The 21,744-nt window shown below is 36.4% G+C and overlaps 1 protein-coding gene across 1 annotated transcript; it reads left to right on the forward strand.

Annotated features, from left to right (window-relative positions):
• Positions 1-88: 88 nt before the first annotated feature.
• Positions 89-21,518, forward strand: SLC5A12 (solute carrier family 5 member 12). Its single transcript, XM_063289560.1, has 15 exons — positions 89-743; positions 2,349-2,414; positions 4,570-4,621; positions 5,263-5,330; positions 6,530-6,684; positions 8,088-8,228; positions 9,150-9,279; positions 10,382-10,470; positions 13,335-13,447; positions 14,762-14,829; positions 15,864-15,950; positions 16,279-16,448; positions 16,753-16,856; positions 19,329-19,456; positions 21,155-21,518. The coding sequence occupies exons 1-15, from the start codon at positions 387-389 to the stop codon at positions 21,305-21,307; spliced, it is 1,881 nt and encodes a 626-aa protein (XP_063145630.1). The 5' UTR covers positions 89-386; the 3' UTR covers positions 21,308-21,518.
• Positions 21,519-21,744: the final 226 nt, after the last annotated feature.

The raw sequence follows: 21,744 nt of genomic DNA on the forward strand, positions 1-21,744 counted from the left end.
TCCAATGCACTGAGTCAATGTGCTAAAGTAATGTTTAACCTTAATAAAGCTTCTCAGATAAAAAGGGTGTGAACTCTTGGATCTTTCCTTTTTTCAATCCTTATTAGCAGAAGCCCTGAATATTTCTTTGGCAAGGCAGAAATTATATGGAGAGTTACCCACAAGTTCTTTTAATCCTGTCTGTAAATTTATTCCTGCAGCATGACCGTGAATTGAGGGTCTGAAGTTTAAATCTGAAGTATTGGTTGGATCCTGGATTATATTTGTCTTTTGGAAAATATAAGTGCTAAATCATGGCACTGTAGGTTTGTTCTTCCTTTGGATGTTCAGTCTCTAAATAATCAACAGAATTGCTCAAACTGACAAGAAGCCAGCTAATTAGCACTATGAGCAGGTTCATCCCTCCAGTTGTGGAAAATTTTGTAATTTGGGACTATTTGGTTTTTGCTGCCCTTTTTCTGGTCTCTTCTGGCATTGGAGTCTTTTTTGCAATTAAAGAGCGGAAAACAGCAAGCTCTGGGGACTTTTTAATTGGTGGCAGGCAGATGACCTGTGGACCAGTAGCTCTGTCCCTCACTGCTAGTTTCATGTCAGCCGTCACTGTGCTGGGAACCCCAGCTGAGGTCTATCGTCATGGATCATCTTTCTTTCTGTTCGCCATAGCATATATGTTTGTCATCATTTTTACTTCAGAACTTTTTCTACCTGTTTTCTACAGATCTGGGATCACAAGCACTTATGAGGTAAGTTTCCTTTTCTAGAAAGTGATTCCTGCCCCAGATCTTGGACCAGACTCTGTCTGGCCTTCTAAGAGATTTCGACCACACCATTGTTAATATTTTTTTTTGTGGAGACAAGAAATGCATCACATCATCTCCTCTGTAAACTTGCCATTCTGGGAAGTGTAATCCCAATATACAATATCTAGAAGGCATCAGGATGGAGAGGAGTATAGGTTAATATAGAGATAGAAAATATGTTAAAATCTGCAAAGACAATGAGTTAATATATGCACTGGATGATGCTAGGCATACTTTTGTTTCTAATGAACAGAATGCTTAACTGAAAGGGACCATTTTGATCAATTTTTACAAATTATTTCCAACAATAATCTGTAGCATTGCAAAGATTTGACTTTAACTGTTAGAATATTGTCAAATATCACCAATAACAAAAACTATTTAATTTTTTTTAAATAGAAAAAAGAGGCATAATGGTTTGTTGGATGATCCATGACTCCAACCTGCTAATTCCATACTGAAATATGAAATATAGGGACACTGTTTCACACAATCAATTTTTTGTCTTAGTATGAGTATGAGTATGTTTGTTTGTGTGTGTGTGTTTCAGAGCTTGGGTGCAGGGGGCTTAGGTAGATAGACAGATTTAGAATCTCTTACAAAATACAGATCAAAATCAATTTAAAATATCCAATTTTTCTTCCCTCATTTCTCCTCTGTCATTCTGTATGTTTTATTTATTACATAGATTCAAAGAATGCCTGACTGCAACTGACTCTGGATGATTTACATAATAAAAAGCCAGAACAATAAACTAGAGAAACAAATTAACTTGTCCAGAATATATTTGGGAAATAAATCCAAGGAACTGTAGCCAATAGTAATTATATAGATCACAACATCCCATCTCAGTGACAAGAGAGCTGGTTCTGGAACAATGGATTTTCTCCTGATGTTAAATCTGCAATTTAATCATCTGATTAATGATTTAATAGAGGGGTTTAATAAAGGGAATACTTAACTAACCTAACATTAGCAGCCATTAAGAATCCAATTATCTCATAAATGAAACAACTCAACCCTCATATATAGATGTAAAATTAGAGTGTCCTACTTGCCAAAGGAATTGAAATATTTCATGCTGAGAAAATATGCTCTGAGTTTTTAAATGTAAATATAAAAGACCACACTGCTGGTCTCTGTAGTTCAGTGGTTGGCCACTTTTGTTGGTTCCAGGTGCTACTTTGTAACCCATGTAATTATCTGGGCACATGAGTTCTGTGAGATTTAAGTTATCCTATAAAAGCTTGCCGTTTCTTTTTAAGATTTTATACTGAGGAGAACCTCCTGGGGTGCACTCTGGAGCCTGTGGGTGCAATGTTGCTGATGATTGCTGCAAGTTAAATAAAGTTATGGGCCTTTATCAATCCCATGCCTTCATTCCAGGATTTAGGACAAACTATTAACTGAACTTCCAATTGCTGCTATAGACTTATGGGAAGACCAGTTTCACAGTCATTACTGGAACTATTTCTTAAATAAGATGTAACATACAGGATGATAGAGCAACAGACATTTTTTATTTACTATAACCATCTTTCCCCCTAGTATTTGGAGTTAAGATTTAACAAGCCTGTTCGCATGGCAGCAACACTGATTTATATACTACAAACGGTAAGCCATTTTCTTCATTAATTTGCATGGTAAATGTGATTTCTAAATATCTTGGCAGTGGTCCACTGAATAGATGGAGCTTTTGTGCAAAGGTCCCCATTTTCTTCTACAACACAGTGCATGTCATAGAGGATGTTCATGTAGTGTTTCCAATATAAAAGAATGGGAAGATCCTGCACATACAAGACTCTAGATCACCTTGACCTCTTGGCATTGAATTCTACATTTACATGTGGAAGATCATAATCTTTCTGGATTTTCATCACCCCAGTAACTAACATTTAAGAGAAGTCTAGACTCTTTCTAGTCTATAGGTTGCCATGACATTCTGCATTCAAGAATGAGATTTCCTTTTGAAATTTGAGCTTCAGATGTAGATCAGGTTTCTAAAATAGATTATGGGGCTGTAAAAAACCACACATTTTTTCCAGACTAATCTCTGTTGCCATCATTTTACCTAGCATTTATGTTGCACCTTAGAGTACACTAAACATCTCGTATATCTTATATCTCAGTTCCATGTCAGGGGTACAGGAGTCATGAATTGTCTGCCTTGAACCAGGTTAGACCACAAACTCCCATGTCCCAGGGCAATCTGACTGGCCATTTCAGACAGAGTCCCTAATATTCTCAATTAATGCGTTTACACAACTTGTTAAACCACCCATAGAACTTTATTAAGAATGTGGAATATTTAATAACTGTGTGAGATTTCTGTTTTCTTGTGTCTGATAATAAGTCAGCCTTCTTTCTGGGGAATGCCAGAAGTATGACAGATAAATGGTTCTTTGTTTTAAGCGTGGTTTGCTTCAGAGCAGCTAGAAACATCTTTATTTGCACTTTGTATGTAATAAAGAGAAAATCCTTCCTCCAACATCTTAGGCAACTATAACAAGACTCATTTTCAGGAAACAGTGTAGCATGGGTCACAAATAGCCAATGGAAAAATTAGAGCTCTGTTGCTGCCTGAGACTGCTTTGTGAGCAGTGTAAAGTTAATTGGCTTTTCTTGGTAGGTAACTTTATGCATGTGCCTATTCAGGGAAATGTTTGTTCCCAAAAGGACTCCACCCTTTAAATTAATTACAGGTATCCAAAAAGGCATCAACAGTAGATTGGCACCTTTAGAAATTGTTCAACTTGCAGACTTTAGAAAATTCTCTAGAACTGCAGAATACAGGTCAGTATGAGTTGACTCACTTTCTGTGTCATGGTGTTTGTATCACTTCACACCTTTTCTTCTGGTTGCTATTCTTTTGATTTGCTTCAGATTGGTATCATCCACGTATCTATTCAAAATTACCACTTAATCTTTGATTAAAATAAGACCATCATCAAATGTTGGGAAAACTTCCAAGTGTTTCCCAAACCTCTAGCTTTAAGCTTTACAGCCTTATCACAGAACAAATCTCAGTTAGGTAAACTTCTGAATAAACCACATTACAGATTCAAATAGTTTAATTAAAGTTTAATTAGCATAATTAAAATGCTTTTAATTAATTATGATGTTTCCCCAACCCTTTGTAAATCCTTTGAATTCCAACATTTCTGGCATAACCAGTTAATGAAATTATGGGATGGCCATGCTCAGATGGGAATTTTGGGGAAATTGAGTTCCAGCACTTCTAGAGGACAGGGTTTATGTACAAGGTCTTTCCTCTGCACTGATTTTCACAACAATCACATGGATTAGGATAGACTAATGAGTGGCCCAAGAGTACACTATGAATTTTATGGGTTTTGAGTTCTTCCTCAAAACCTAGTGTGCAATTCTATCCACATACAGTATCTATGCTATGATGTAGAAATCAATATATATTACTTGGGAGAAGAAGCATGGCTATTTCCCCAGATGGAAGCACTTAGAGCTGCTAGTATGTTCAGCATAAAAGACTGGACATAGTCACACAGATCTTGAAGGCACGTGAAACTGGGAGAAATGAAGCAAACAGTGTAGATGAATGAATGGATATTATTCAGACATTTGTGTCTGAGCTTGTTTCTGTGTGGCAGTGCTACCTCCCAGTCAAAACCTCAGAATATTATTCAGTCTGAATCTCTTTAGTTCGTTAATTTTAGTTGTCTTCTTATTATGATATTGCTCCCTATGAATTTCTTGTATGAAATACTTGCTAATAGTTTTCTACTCTTCATAGATCCTTTACACAGGAGTGGTAGTTTACGCTCCAGCATTGGCTCTCAATCAAGGTACGTTTACTGCCTGTGTGCAGCGCTGTGCTGTTGACTTTAAAAATACAGGAGAAATGGGAAATCTAACCTTATGCAAAGAATGTATCTTCTATTATCTACCTATTTGGAAGCTCCCTTCCCCCTTACTTTTCCTTTAATACAGTCTTATATATGTTATTTCTGTCCTTTTGCTAAAAAGTAACTAGAGGTTATAGCTTCTGAATAGTTTCTCAAGTTCTGGGCAAAGTACCCAGTTTAGGATCATTAATTAGGACTTACTTTTGTACTTTGACATTTTCTGTCCCTCCAGCCTGTTATTTTACTATCTTATGTAATGTGAAATAGGATAAAGCTGAGATTTCCCATCTTATTGATCTAATTTTTTGGTAGGCTGATAGGACATTCTTTTGCTTTTCACTGAGATTTGGCTAATGTGTTTCCCAAACTGAATTTACCATGTTTGCAAACGAAGAAGTAAAGAATACAAAAGGTAGAAATGAACTTTAGTTCTGCAGGACATAAAAGCAGATAGTGGTAACAGATTAAGTAACAGTTGTGACTCTTCGTCTATTGTATATTTTGAAAGAAACCATCATAGTTAATTTAGTTCTTTTAAATAACCTACATTGTATCTAATTTGACTTCCTTTGGCTTTTCAGTGACTGGATTTAATCTTTGGGGCTCAGTATTTGCAACAGGAATTGTTTGTACCTTCTACTGTACACTGGTATGTTTCTGCTATAGTTCAACTAAAAATGTTTCTAGGGGAATGGTTAAATAACTGGCATTTATGTTCTAATGGGGTTTTGCAGTTGAACACACATAATAAAAGGAACTAGGAAACTTTGGTATTTTTTTCTGCAATAATCAAACATTTTATATTCTCAAATGTATGAGAGGTGTTTCAAAATACTCATATAAAATATACTTCTGTTCACTTAGGTGGATGATATTTGTTTTCAATAGTACTATTTCACAATCACCTGAATGCACGATAGTCTGAAGTGGGTACAGTACAGGCTACAGCCACCTCTTATTTTCTGTTACCTCCATGTGTACTACTTCTACATATGATCTGAGACCCTAATTTATTTATTGTTTAAATTTATTATAGCCACCCAACTCTGGTGAACTCTGGACAGCATACAGCCTCTCCCCCCTCCCTCAAAAAAAATCCATAAAAACTGATAAAACCTAAAACCATGCAGACAGCCTGGACTAAAACAGTCTAAAATGACACAAATCAAACATAACAAAACAGGGGAATCCAAAACAGAAAGAAAAACACACACACACAAACACTCACAAACCAGCAATACATTAACCCCAGACCTGGGACCAAAGCCAGGTTTTAAGAGCTTTCTGGAGCCCAAGGAGAGAGGGTGCTGTCCTTATGTCTGGAGGGATGCTGTTCCAGAGGGTGGGGGCCACAACAAAGAAGTCATGCTTCCTCAGTTCAACAAAATAACATATTTTAATGGAGGGGACCTGGAGCATACCCACTCTACCAAAATGTACCAGGTGGGCAGAAATGATTGGAGATAAGTGGTCCCTAATAAAGCAGAATCCTTGAACTTTGGGAGAACTGTGCTTATACTTAAGCAAGCATGAATCAGCTTTCCTGTCCTTTATTCACTTTAAAGCCCTTACATGTTTAAGTAAATGGCTGAAGAACCTATATAGGATTGAAGCGGGGGAGGGTTTACCAAAGAGTGGAAATGGAGCAAAGCCAGTATGTGCAGCCACTTAATCTCCTTATGATGCACTAATAATTGGTTGGGGGTAGAAAGAATGAAAGGAGCTAAACAGTAATCAACATAATAAAACTGTGCTGAAACTAGATCTTTAAACTGAATTAATGTGGCATCTTCTGATACAACCCAAAATGAAGATAAATACAAATATTATTCTTTTTTTTTCATTTAGGGAGGGTTGAAGGCTGTCGTCTGGACAGATGCCTTTCAGCTGATTGTCATGCTGATTGGGTTCCTGACGGTTTTAATTCAAGGAACTCTTAAGAATGGGGGTCTTATAAATGTTTGGGAAAATGCTGAAAATGGATCACGCCTCAATGTCTTTGAGTAAGTGGAATGGCTTCTCATCATCTGGTTTAGTGCTTGTAATGATAGGTTTATATTCCTTATGGGTATCATGTCAAAAAAATGCCCCCCTAGTGAAATAGAATAATTTGTAAGTTTGCAGCAATACAACTGTACAGGTGGGAGTATATTTTAAACCTTTGCTCTGATATACCCCTGAAAATGGTAGAAATTATCCATGAATGGTGAAATCAAAGAGAATGTAAAATATTTGTTTCTCTTTCATTATACTCAGTTTTTACACACATGATGGAGGGAAGGAACTTTTTGGCTTATATTGGAATTCAAGTAGCGTAACTAATACGTAACTGGGGAGAACTCGTTTGAAACTAGACAGCTAATTCTTCACAAACATTGAGGGGTTTGTGAGCTCGCAGATTTAAAAAAAATAAAAAAGTGAAATACAAAATCCTCACTTATAATATTTTTTCTAGATTTAAATTAACGTATGTATTGATCTGAAACCAAAACAAAGCTATAACAGAACAGGACTAAATCATAGGAATTAAATAAGCTTCCAACTTCTTACATCACCAACATAGAAAATTGAATGTCCGTTCCTTGCTTTAAAAATGGTGGATTCCTTTGTGAGGTTCAATAAACCCAAAATATTATTTTCTGATGAATTAATTTCATTTTTAAATCTAGCAGCTTTTAAAGCAGGACATGAAGATCCTGGTTTAGTATACCTGGCCCCTAAAACTTGCTAGGATTTCAGAGGTATTACACTATTGGTCTCCAAATGGGCTCAAAGAGGAAAGTAATCATGTCTTATTTCCCCCCCACCCCCCAAAAAGTGATAAAATAAAAACCCTTGAAAATCTGATAGGTTAAATGGGAATGATCTCAGACAAATCTGAGACTAAAAGGACAAAATAGAGGAATAAAGCAGTGTAAGACAGGTTATAGTTTTGCAAAGAGTAAACAGTGCCTTGATGGCCATAATCAAATCAAATAGTTTATCAAGTAGAACAAATATGGTGAGTGGGGGAAATAAAGCAAAATGGTAAAAGCAATAAAAGTGAAAGCCCAGTAAGAAAGAACTGGCAATTCAAAAAAACGAGAGAATTGCTTCCGAGAATGAATGGCAGACAGTTCAGTAGACACTGACTCTTTCAAAGCGGACTCCTGATTTCAATACATATCTTTTTAGTTATACAACTTGAGTATTACTTTGAACATGGATTTCAAATTATAAGAGACACCAAATTGCCAACTCATATGTAGGGGATGATTCCTCCCAAATTTGTGCATTTCTTTAGATCTGTTTGCTGGATTCCTGCCTTTACTGAAGTTTCTTAATTACATTAGAAGCAAATCTGTCTTAAACTACTCTGGTATTTAAACAATGGGCAATCAATAATTTTCATGTCTTATTCATGTAGCTTTGATATTGATCCCCTGAGAAGACACACATTTTGGACAATCACAGTAGGAGGAACATTTACTTGGCTAGGAATTTATGGGGTTAATCAGTCCACAATACAAAGATGCATTTCATGTAAAACAGAAAAGCATGCCAAACTGTAAGTAGCCATCAAATATAATTCAAAATTAGCATATAATGATTTTTTATTTTAAAAAAGCTATTTCATGTATAGTATATCATATAATGTATATTTCATGTAATGTATATTACCTCAATGCCCAGGTAATATACATTACCTGGGCATTGAGAGAGGGCCTGCTGAAAATTCTCTATCCTTCTGAGGCCTGTGGAGCACTGGGGAGATGGAAGGCCTTCTCTGTAATGGCTTCTTCCTTATGATTTTAGCTATTATTTCAATGCACTTTTGACTGTGGTGGCCTTTTTGGGGGTTTATTGGGAATTTATCATTGCTTTTTGTGATTATTTTTTGTTTTGATATTGTTTACTTATTATTATATTTTTCTTTTTATTGCTGTTGCATGCTGCCCAGAATCCTTTGGGACTGGGGCAGGTGGTTAATACTAGAAAACAAACAAACAATCTTAACAGAGTATCTAGCAACAAAGATAGGGTTTAAAATATTAAATGCAGAATTCCACTTCCATCTAAATTCACAACAGGGTGAAGGACCGTAATCTTCCCAGTTGTTTTCCACAGAAATCACATTCACATACAGTATGTCAAGGGACAAGGGAAGATAATAGATGAACTCTCTTGGGCACTGAAAGAACATATACAGGGGCTGCAGGAAGCAAATATGTTGCGGAAAGAGCAGGGACTACTGGGGACATATGCCAGGGGGCAGATAGGGGGCTTGTTCTAGTGTTACACATAGAGAAATGTTTAAATTTTTGCTTCTGTTAACTGTGCTAAGAAATGCACTTTCTGTAGCTAATGTGACTGTCATACTCTGAGATAGTGTTAACAACTTTCTGGATAGTTTTTTTTTTAAAGTAGTATTCAAGAATGATTTTTTTTAATTGACTGATTCCTAAATAACCTTTTTTCCTCTCCTTAGTGCACTCTATCTTAATTTGGTGGGTCTGTGGGTCATCTTGGTATGTGCAGTTCTCTGTGGATTGGTGATGTATTCCCATTTTATGAGCTGTGATCCTTGGACTGCTGACTTCATTTCAGCACCTGATCAGGTAGATAAATTATTTAAAATTGTAAACAGGAAGTTGTTCTATGATCTGAATTATTTTTAAAATGCAGCTATGCTGACCTCAGTTGTACTGGATTATTTAAGTGTTTCTTGTACTGTACATTTTTAATGATGTGCACATGGAGTCTTCTGGAAATCTATGTGGGGACATTTCCAAACACACCTGTGGAGATCTAAGTTCTATTTCTGTAGCAGCAAAAATGTATAGCGATAAAAGTGCTTGGCAGGAATGAGAGGAACAAAAAAAAAAGTAAGAATTATAAATAGGTCCAGTAAGCAAGCATATTAATGGGCTACTAAAAACCTCTCCTATCATCAGAAGAGCTTAAGAGATGAATGTGAGCTAGATGACGGCCCCATATAGCTTAGTGCAGAAGGACAACTTACAGCCGATGGGCAGTATAGTACATTGTATTTTTTGTGGCCTGAAACCCGACTTAGATGGCCTTATTTCCTGTTCTTTTAAAAAAGTTTAACTATAAAATGTTTTTAAAATTAAAAAATTGGGGAGGGGGGTGAGCCCCAAATCCTGGCTGCATCTCTTCTTCTTGATGTCCTAGCATTTCTGCTGAAGCTACTGCAAAAGGATGGTGGGCAAAATAAAGAAGGAAAAGGAGAAGGGAGAGAATTGTTTATCTACACCTGGTTTATAGTGACAGGTAGTAGTTTTCTCTGTTGCCAGAAAATGTTGGAGATTGAACTTTCAGCATTTAGGTGTTCATCCCCCCCAGAATGGTATCACCATCATTTTGATCTTGCATTGAATGCCCGAGACAGAATTAGTATGAGGGAATTGTCAGTTTATACATCGTATTCTTGGTTAATCAGCCTCCATGCAAGGTGTCCATTCCATCTTGAAATCTAGACACTACACTAACCATGTTGCAGAAACAAAGGTCCTCTACCCCTTACCTTCATTTACATCATTGAAGAGTAAAATACCAGACATGTCTTCCTTTGTTCACATGATGGTGCTCTTTACCCTGAGATTTGTAGATTCCATGAGCTCAGCCTGTATGTGCATCAAAGTTGCTCTGTATACCAAGAATGCTCCTCCTCATCCTTCTGTCCTTTCTTTTCTCCAGCTAATGCCGTATTTTGTGATGATGATATTTTCATCGGCCCCTGGACTTCCAGGCCTATTTGTTGCGTGTGCATTCAGTGGAACACTAAGGTCTGTCCTATGCTGGATTTAATGGGGATTTGTCAAACCAAGCCTTTGGGAGGGCCTAAGCACTGGAGGGAATGCAGTTCTCGAAAAGGCTTCCTTGTGTCCCTCCTGTCCTGTTTCTACAGTGAAATGCTGTAGTTCTTTGTGTTTCTGAGTACAAAGCCTGTAGTGATCTTTTCTCTTTCTAAACTTACTTTTAAAAGCATGACATTGTCTATATGCCACTCATACATGAGAGCATTGACATTAATTTTTCTTTAAGAAATCCATGAATGTCAGAAGGCCAGGATGAGTACAGAAGATTTAAGGCAAATGCTGCTCATTCCTGGGAGTAGGAAAAAGTGCCTTGTGTAATAGGAAAACTAGTTATGCCATTGCTTCCTTGCTCTTTGGAAGGTACTGTATTTGTAGGATTGGGAGGGAGGCAAAAGAGAGAGATTTCTGGAATAGGCTGGAAGGAAAACTGAGAAGTTGTAGATAGATAAAATGTAATAATATGTTTTTGGCTTTCCTAATGTTTCTATTTCTCTTTGAAGGTGACTTTTAGAATTAGCCTTCATAAAACTATCTAGAGATCTTAATCAACTTTATTTATTTTTTTCAAAATGGAAATATACACATCTTCAGGAGAGCCAGTTTGGTGTAGTGGTTAAGGCACCAGGCTAGAAACTGGGAGACCATGAATTCTAGTCTTGCCTTAGGCACAAAGTGAGCTGGGTGACCTTGGTTCTTTCTCTGCCCTAAGAAGGAGGCAATGGCAAATCTTGCCAAGAAAATTGAAGGAACTTCTCCAGACAGTTGCCAGGAGTCAAGACTGACTCAAAGGCACAAAACAAACAAAACAACAAAATCTAATCAACCAACCCCCCCACCACGTGTCCATATAGGAAAACTCTTTCCAATGCTGCAGCATTTATGTCATTGCCAGAGCACCTAATCAGATACTGTATCAAGAGCTTGATCATTCAAGTAATGGAAGCAGTACTCCTATTGAATAAAAAGGGATAGCTGTATTAATGTAAAATCTTTCCATTCTTAATCCAAGAGAAGTCATATATGCTAGCTCCTTCCTGAAGGAGGGAAGCAGAGCCCTGGAAAAGCAATGGGAGATGCAGAAATAGTAAAAATACCCTAATGCTCAGCTATGATGCTGTTGGTAAACCTTGGCTCAAAAATAAGATTATGGGGAAAGCTGCAGCATGCAAATTCACATGGTTTAGGTGTAAAGTGGTTAAGTTCACACACTGTATTAACCATAATGTTGCTGATTTGATTTTGACTTAGGGATTGTATGAACAACAAGTTAGGATTAAAACAAACCATGGTGTTGTATAATGTCTGGAGCCAATAAATCAGTCTGTGTTAAGTGAATGCAGCTAGAGTAAATTCTTGTCCTGAAAAAAAAAAGCAACAGACTAAAATGCATTTTTCCCAGTTTTGCAATTTCTAAACTGTGTTTATTAGGCAAAATCTACTGTAAATTCACACAACAACATGCTAATCTAAGCTAAAATGGAATGGATGTTGTAGGAATCCAACCACTCTCTTAGTAGGTTATGAACCAGACAATCACATGGCCTATTTTGTTTAGACATAGCATGTTATAAGAACAAGCAATTATTCTTTGTTAACCCAAGCTTAGGACAATGTAAACCCAAGAGCATTTTGACTGTCAGCAACATGCAACTAATAATTACTATTTATCATTTATGGAATAGAAAATTCACCTATTTTTAAAAAAACACAGAGCAATGATCCCAGTATTAGTAATACAGAACAGGGCATGGAAAAGATCCAAGCTCTGTACATTATGTTTTTGGTTCCCTGAAGAAAATATAATAGCATGATTCATTCGTTTGGAGAATTTTCCCATCAGCTTCTAGATGAATGCCCTTAGCAACTCCAGTACAAATGAGAAGACCTCTCTTCTGAGAATTATTGTTGTTACAATATACTGTAAAGACCAGCAAGATGGCCCAGTTCCCCACAAGATCATTTCCTCTCCTTCAGAAGAATGATTCTCTGTCTGTCAATTTCATTTCTCCAGTCTAGCTATGGGCAAAGAGCTTGCCCCCTGCCCTCAAAGCATAGATTGAATCATGCCCTATATCACCAAGGAGAAACATTTGGCTCCCCAGATATTGGTGGATTAAAACTCCTAACATCTCTAACAATTGATGCTATCTGGGGCTGCTGGGAATTGTAGTTTAGCAACTTCTAGAGGCTCTCCTGTTGCCACCCTTGCCTTGGATTCTCAGGCAGGCCTACTGCTGCAGCCTGTGTGCCAGGGTGCTTGCCTGACCACATATATATGTGATGCCATACTGCATATATTGCTCTGATGCTGTTGTGCCCCAGAAGGATAAGCAAAGCTGTACTGTATTCCCCACAACTATGTCTTTATCCTAAAACTTAAGAACAGCTCTCTATCCTCCCTCCAACCTAGTAAGCTTATGGAGGGCAAGTGATCGATTCTCAGAATACACTAAATGACAAACAAGGCAACCAAATTTTAGCCTAGTGTGTTGTGCGATCCTAGCCCTATAGCCATCTTATGGTTCAACATGTCATGCAAACCAGAGGTTTGGGTTAATTCTAGAAACCATGATTGTTAGCCATGGATAAGAATGTTACACAAATAAAGCCTATGGTCTGGAGGAAGGGGAGGTGGCAGATTGTCCAAACCTCTCTTTCTTCCAAACTTGCCTCAGGTTTATTTCTCGGGCGCCTCACTTCTTTTGCAATGACATCCCATAACAAGCTATTTGGTCAGTGGGTGGGAATAATTTAGCATTACTTGTTCCATGGCAAGCCACATTTTGGGGGCTAATCTGAAGTTCTGACATTGTACATGTTTACTTTTATAGCACTGTGGCTGCAAGTATAAATGCTCTGGCAACAGTAACATTTGAAGATTTTGTCAAGAACTGGTTCCCAAAACTTTCTGAGCGTGTAAGCACTTGGACCAGCAAAGGCTTATGTAGGTGGAAAATATGGTTTTGATTATTCTTAACTTTAAATGAATCTGTTTCTTAATCTATTGTTCAAAATGGAACTGTCATGAAAACTGATATGTTTATACTTGCCACTTTTCAAAAGTCCTTAATATTACAAGGACTATGAATTTGGGTCTGGGCAATAGCTTAGAGGCGAAGACTCTCAAATCAGTGTATGGAAAGAAAGGTATGATTATTTAATAATTATCTCCTCCCTTTTGAGCTGATTATCAGCTCAATATCAGCCATAATTTTGGAGCAATATATTCTGAGATGTTGGGTTCCTAATCGGATGCACCTACTTTGACTATTATTTTATATAAAATCAAGGGAGGATTAATTAATTCATCACAGAGCTAATTTAACAATGTGTTCCACCTTCTTCCAAGCAATAGGCTTCTTACAAGACCATTGCATATTAACTAGATCAAAGGAAGAAAGTGCTTAATCTGTATACATTGATTGAGCCATGAATTTATTATCTATTGACCGTCCTTGAAAGAAAATGGATCCAAACAAATAGACAACTCAGCAACTAAAAGTAAAGCCATCAGTACGTATGAATGGGAAAATAAGAGGCTGGAGTATTCTTCCTGTGATATTCTGTGATTTAATTATTTATGCTCAAACAGATCATGAAAAGGTCATACTGTAGCATCATGATAGAGTGTATGCTTTGCTTACTGAAGTTCTCCATCATGACCGATGAAAATGATTTTAGATGAAAGACATGATATATAAGTGTTATAAGATGACTTTTTTCATTTTTTTCCTATGAAGTATGCCATAAAAAAGATGCTCTTGTTGAAAATTACATTGGCTTCAAGCCATGAATAATTGAAATTTGAAGTTCTTTCTTCAATGTCCTAAAAATAGCAACATGAAAGGAACAAAGATGATTTTAAACAAAGTGCCAAAATGAACATGTCAGCATCATATTGCATAATGAAATCTGGAATAATAGGTTGAAAAACCTCTGGGAAATTTCTGCTGAAGGAGCAAATGTGGACCTGATTTCCACTGATTTTCCCATCTTCCTTTAACCTGTTATTTTATGTGAACATCTATTCTGGAAAGCTGCAGACAGTGATGGAGACTAAGGGAGAAGGGAAGAATGGGCAAATATTCTATCCCAAACTTTCTGCTATCTGGAATGTTCCACATGGAATAAGTCGCAGGAAATGTTCCTTTTGATAGGAGCAACTGCTGGACTCCATCCACTGCTGTCATTCAGTTGTCAAAAATCTGATGAAAATATATTTGAATGTTTATAATGACAACTGCTTCCCTTTCTCCAGGCATAATATTTGGAGGGCTGTGTACTACAATGGCTGTAGCTGCATCACTCATGGGTGGTGTTGTGCAGGTAACTACACAACTGAATGCTTGGTGTGACCTTGAATTTGTATTTTCCTCCCTGAATAAGGAAGTTTCAGCTTCCATAGTGCGAAAGTCTGACAGATGGTTGCAAAAGAGTCTAGGGAGGTCTGCTCAAATTAAATTCATAGGCTGTTTGATCTGCTATTAAACCCATTCATATTCATATATGCATCAATTGCTTTCCCTAGACATTATCATCAGGAAGAGTAATCATGGAACCTGTTTAATTAAAGCAATCTTTCTTTTTGATTAAACATTTTATCTTTTTTATTCTTGAGAATAAATAAGGCCTTTACAAATATGTGCAATGTGTACATGCAGGAATAGATTGTATTTCAACACTTTTTCATTTGGACTCATGAGTCCTAAGCCATGAATGTATGCAGGGTCCTCCTACTTCACTGCCATGTCACACATACCACAGGAGCTCCCTGGATGCACCAAAGAAATCAGAAATGATGGCTGTGATACTTTTGCACGTCGATGCACACATTTGAGCATCTTCACAAACAAGATATTAGGACTGGTATTTAATTAAAGAAATATTAGTTGCCTCTTCATATGAATCTAATAAATCAATAAATCAATGCATACATAAATAAATTCTGCTTAAAATGGATATGAATAAACCATACATGCAGAGGAAAATATAAATCATGTTGGAGATAAATATACTTTTTCTTTTTTTTACTGTAGATGATATAGTTTGAATTGGATAATGTTATAGACGTGACTTTTCCTAAAGGAATTTTTTTCCCCCTACAACTTTCCATCTGGAATTTTTAGGTGAAGATGTGCTAGCACAGCCAAATTCTATGTGCAAGCTATTAATTTTTAATTCATAGAAGTTTTTTTTAACTTTACCTTGAAAACATGTATTTTTAATTTGTCAGGAACAGGAATACATATGTGCTGTACAAGAACCACATGTCCTCTGAAGAAGGTCCTCAATAAAACAATTATATGTTATAGAAATGGGATATATAGATATTTGATAACTGTGATTTGTTTTCTAACTAGGCTTCACTCAGTATTCATGGAATGTGTGGAGGACCTATGCTGGGATTATTTATCCTGGGAATTATTTTTCCTTGTACCAATTGGAAAGTAAGTGACAAAAATGGTATTATTTTTGCATATATGTTCTATTACTTTTGTTGATTTTTACCACTGATACTAAACATAGCAAATTATCCATCCTTCATGACACTTTATTGTTGGCTAGCATGTGATGTTGGCAATCATCGTATTGCTCCATAAACTTTGGTCCATAAAGTTTGGCTCCATAAACTATTCAATCTCTTGGCAGATATTAGGAGATGCTGCTGACAATGTCTTTCAGAAGTGAGCATTACTTTTCCTAGCTTAGAATACTTACAGGTTTCTAAAATATGACAACCCCAATAATACTGTTTCATGTGTAAATTTATTTAAGGGTGCTTTTGGAGGTCTTGCTACTGGAATCACTTTGGCATTTTGGGTTGGCATTGGAGCTTTTGTGTATCCTGCTCCACCATCAAAAACTCTGCCACTCTACCTTTCAACAGCTGGATGCAATAGTACAGATGTGGTGGAGCCCATAGTTCCTACTATACCTCCTGAAAGGTACCATTCCCATCTAGCCATCTTTATATCTTATGGCAGTGGTTCATAACTGCTTTCCACAATAATTATATCCAACTATTATAATTGATCATTACATTTATATTTAAATATGCATGAGGTATAGATGTATTTATTTATTTAATATTTATATTATTATAATTAAATATCATTAAATTGCAATTAAACTTATGGTGTCTTAAAGTTTATCAATCATCTACATGGTATTAGGATATAAACCCAATTGTCAAAGGAGTTGTCTATGTATCACAACAATTATTGACTTTGTTCCATTTTGTCTTCCTAGGCCTTATTTAGCAGATTCCTGGTATTCTTTGTCGTATCTCTACTATAGTGCTGTTGGGTGTCTTGGATGTATAATTGCAGGGCTACTAATTAGTTTTGCAACAGGTCAGTTCTTTACTGATATTCACAGTCCTGAAGACAAACTCATTTTTTAACTGTACTGCCATCTATGGGCTTTAACTATTCTTTGAAAGAAGCAAAATGATGTTTTTACTTTTAAGTGATCTGAACATTCAAGGCTGGTTAACTTCTTAAACAGTAAACAAGACATTGCATCTGGCTGCCATTTTCTGCCAAATCAGTTTCACTTGAGATGAACAAGTCATGGCTAGAAATGAGAAGGGGATGTCAAGATCTGTATCCAGATTTGGGCATCACATTTAAGGTTATCGGTGAGAAGTCTGGAAACCAAGTCCCATGAGGAATGGTTAAAAAAAAAAAAGTGTGCTTAACTTGGAGAAAAGAATATTCAGGCAACACAGTATATTTGCTGTACTATTATCAGAAAAGGAGAAGATCTATAAATAATAGTTGGAAATTTTCAGAAAAGAATATTTCAGCTAAATATTAGGACATGGATGGATAATCTACAGGCCAAGATGCATCCAGTCCCCTTTCCCAGAACCACTTTCTTATTGCACTAATTTTTATTTAGATGTCATAGCATCAGAATGCTGAATGTGCTGATAGACAGACAGACAGACAGACTCAGAGTGATGATGATTTTCTTTCTGAAGCAAACACAATATAAATGGCTGTGTCCTGATAACAACTTTGACCATGCTAATTAAAATTTTTATTCTTAATGCAGATTTGGATATACAAACGTCTCCAAACTGAAACCTAATATAAAAACAGAAAAATAGCCCTGTTGCATCTGCCCGAGACTCACTTAATAGAGCCCTTTGTTCTCACAGGGGTGCTCTTAAGCCAGACATGGAAATGTACCCCTTTCCTGCTGTTGTTACCTTTCAGTTGGTATTTGGCATCACTGTGCTCCCAACCCAGAGATAATACGGAGTCTTCAAATAGTCTTTGAGGGATGCCTCCTACATCCTACATTTATTTAAACCTCTTTCAAAGCCATCCAAGTTAATTGCTAACATCATCGTGTGAGGTAGTGAATTCTGCAGGTTAATCTAAGTATTGCATAAAGAAGTAACTTCTTGTTTTTTTTAAAAAAATATCCTTCTAATTAGCATCACTGGATGGTTCCTGTTCCTGATGTTTTGAGAGTAGGAAAAAACTTTTCCTTTCCACTTCCTCAATTCTGCATGATGTTATGACTTTAATCAGGTCTCCCCGAACCATTCTTTTTCTAAACTAAAGGGTCCCAAATGTTCCAATCATTTTTCATAGGATAAGTGTTTTAGGTAAAGGTAAAGGTTTCCCTTGACGTAAAGTCCAGTCGAGTCCGACTCTAGGGGGCGGTGCTCATCTCCGTTTCTAAGCCTTGGAGCCGGCGTTGTCCATAGGACACTTCCGGGTCATGTGGCCAGCATGACTCACGGAACGCCGTTACCTTCCCGCCGAAGCGGTACCAATTAATCTACTCACATTTGCATGTTTTCGAACTGCTTGGTGTGCAGGAGCTGGGATTAACAACGGGAGCTCACCCCGCCGTGCGGTTTCGAACCGCCGACCTTCCGATCGACAGCTCAGTGGTTTAACCCGCAGCGCCACCGCGTCCCTTTTAGTGTTTTAGTGCCCTAATAATTTTTTTTACCTTTTTCTGCAATTTTTTCAGCTCAGTTATGTATATTTTTTTCAAATAAGTGACCTGTACCCAATACTCTAGATAAGGGCATATCAAACATTTGTCTAAGATCTTTACAATGTTAGCAATTTTTCAATACCATCACTGAGCTCTTCACAAGGACCTCAAGAGACAGCTCAGACTTGATGACTGTATGTTTGAATTATTTTCCCCCCTTCCAAACACATCTCTTTACACTTAAACTGAACTGCATCCAGTATTTGGTTGACAATACTGCTGATTAAAGAGATCTTTGTGGAGCTTTTCACAATGTTTTTTTTTTAGTTTCCATAGCACTGAATAGTTTGGTATCATCAAGCAGACTTTGTTGCTGCTGTTGTTTATGGTGGGAATATCATTACCATAAATAAGACAAAATATATGCCTGTGTGTTGGTTTGAAGTTTATTCCATATATTGTATTACTGAATCATTTGGATGAGAACTAACAAAATGGCCAGAGATTATTGGGTTATATCTTTATTATTAGTCAAAATTTCAGTAGCCCATTTCTAGGAAATCTGCATTAATTCCAGTTACCAGTGAGGGACCAATTTAGGTTGCTGAAACTGACAAGTTGATGGATAAGTTTTACAGTATTTTAAAAATTGTTAAAACTCCTAGATGAATTAGGGAAATGGATTCTAATTGTTTTATACTAAAAAAAGTCATTGTGACTTAACAAGACATGGAAAGATCTGATTTCAGAGTTAGGATTTCATATGAAATATTAGAAAATAATACATATTTGCTTTTTTGATAGATGGTTAATGAGCTATCTATTCTTCTTGTTGTTGTTGTTGTTGTCGTTGTTCTATCTAGGCCCAAATAAAGGGAAAGATATTAAACCACTATTAATTCGCCCAGTCTGCAATATATTTTGCTTCTGGTCTCCTAAATACAAGAGATTGTGCTGGTGTGGAGTGGATCATGACAGCAAAGAACTTCATGTAAGATTACTATAATATTCTTTTGGTGTGTCAGAACAATGGATGGGCTTTGAGTCTAATGGCTCTATCACATTTCTTGATATCCTATCATGCTTCATTTTTCATCACCTTTCCATGGAGAAGCTTTCGCTAAGGACTTGAGTTCAAAAAATTATATGGTCCCTAAGATGTTGTCCTAAAATCCATATGGTAGAACACTAGATAGATTTTATCTCAAAATAAATAATTCTAATGAACTCAAAATGGCACTAATAAATTTGGGGAGGTATGAAAACAGATGTATCAATATTGCAATCCATTTATTTTATCAGAGGTTTATGTTAGAAGAATTTGATAATACCAAATTCCTCCAGCATCCCTAATTCTGAATACCTTATGGCAGTCCTTCAGCATTAATTAAGCTATACATCTGTTGGCAATACTTCTCTCTCCTGTTTTACTCTTTCAAAGCCAAATTCCTTAAAGATAAATTCAGATAATATTCCAGATAGTATTCCAACACACTTTAAACTCTGAACAATGAGAGCATTGAAAATATTCCCAACTAGACTGAAATAAATTTCTACTGCTCCAAGACTAGCATAGGAAAGGAGAGGTATTTGAATTCTCAAGATTCACAGCATCTCCCAGTATGTCTTGAATGTATTTCAGGACTATTCCCTTTCACTTTCTCTAATCTTAGGAAAGCATGATACTTTTCCACAATTTTAGGTTGGAAGCTTATGATTTTAGCTCTCTCTCTTCAGGGATGATCTCTGTATCTTCCTTTAAAGAAGCTAATTCTAAATACCTTATATTCCCCCTGAGACAATAGGAGTGTTTTATAAATGTATTATTTAGAAATAATTTTACTAATTATTTCCACATAATCCTTTAAAGTATAGTTCTGTAGGAAAGACAATGCTTCCAAGGTACATATAGTGCATTAGTCTATAGATTTTCTAGAAGAATGGAATGGGATCCTCCAAATCTTGTTTGTCTTAAACATCACCTAGAACTTCTTTTTCTTACTGTTTCCATACAACATTTTGTATTTATTGGATTCCATAATGAGATCAATAGGATGTAATAATCAAATACTCTTTTCATCAAATTCATTTTTATATTTGTTTCTTTTCATGAATTGTGGTCGCTTATAGATATAAGATGTTCTACTATGTGATGCATTTTGAAGTAAATTATGATTCAGCCACTCTACAGATGGTAGGGGATACTTATAAGAGCTGTGTGAGAGATTATGCTATTTCTTGTGCCTCCAGAAGGAAGCAAGAAAAAATATTTTGTATTAGTAGTTGGAACATTTGGTTAAAGAGCACATGCTGGATTATGCTATGAATCCTATGGAGCAGACTTCTAATGACTTTATTCTAGCCAAGTTACAATTGGATGAGTTTTACCCTGATAAGGTTGACTTCTCATTGAAGAGGCTTAAGTTAAAATATAAGGAGTCAAGTGAAAAAGCTGGTAAAATGTTAGTATATAATTCAAAGATGCAGAATCATCAGAGCTTCATTTCTGTAATAGTGATGATGGGCAGACCCTGTTAGCTCCAGAGGACTATTGTTTCAGTGAATAGATAGGAAAGGCAGGTTGGAGGAAAGAGGGAATACTTCACTCTTGGTCGTTGAGGGCTATGGCAGTAGATATGGAAATAACCATCTGCTTCACTTAATTGTTGTTTTTTATATTTATTCTCAGGATGAATTGAAAATTGACCTTGAAAAGAAGGCAGATGCAAATGATGTGCTCAGGAATGATTGGAACAAAGAAATACAGAACAGTTTACCTGGTTATAACCCCTATGACAAATCATACACTAACACAAGCATGGTGACTGAATCACACTTTTAGCACAGATGGTAAAAAGAGACATACAACTGAGAAATTTCATAGTAACTGAAGAAAACACACTTTATTTATGTCTGCTAATTTGCTTAGGAGACATTTATTTATTATTTAACAGAGGACCATATCTATCCACTGAAGTCAGTTCAAAATGAATAAGGAATGGTTTCTAAAACTCTAGCAGTTACTTTAAGAAATAAGACTTTTTTGTTTAAAACAGTCCCACCATCTTGTTCTTAGTCTGGGTTGGATTTTTATGCTGCTTCCTTGGGATTAAAAGTGCAAGAGTGATATAGATTGCACCTTTCTAGTATTATTATTATTAGGGATTAGCTTTATTTCTGGAAAACTATTTCCAGCAATGTATTATAGGCTTCTAAATAAAGGATTTATGAAAATATATATACTTTATTATGGATTACAGATTGTCCCCACCCTTGCAT

The sequence above is a fragment of the Candoia aspera genome, chromosome 1, assembly GCF_035149785.1.
Source record: "Candoia aspera isolate rCanAsp1 chromosome 1, rCanAsp1.hap2, whole genome shotgun sequence".
NCBI classification, from domain to species: domain Eukaryota; kingdom Metazoa; phylum Chordata; class Lepidosauria; order Squamata; family Boidae; genus Candoia; species Candoia aspera.

Bases quoted from the DNA above. Each gene is read 5' to 3' on its own strand.
- SLC5A12 (XM_063289560.1), top strand. From the start codon at position 387: ATGAGCAGGTTCATCCCTCCAGTTGTGGAAAATTTTGTAATTTGGGAC. The intron at 744-2,348 runs GTAAGTTTCCTT...CTTTCCCCCTAG, and splicing joins GGATCACAAGCACTTATGAG to TATTTGGAGTTAAGATTTAA. The intron at 6,685-8,087 runs GTAAGTGGAATG...TTATTCATGTAG, and splicing joins TCACGCCTCAATGTCTTTGA to CTTTGATATTGATCCCCTGA.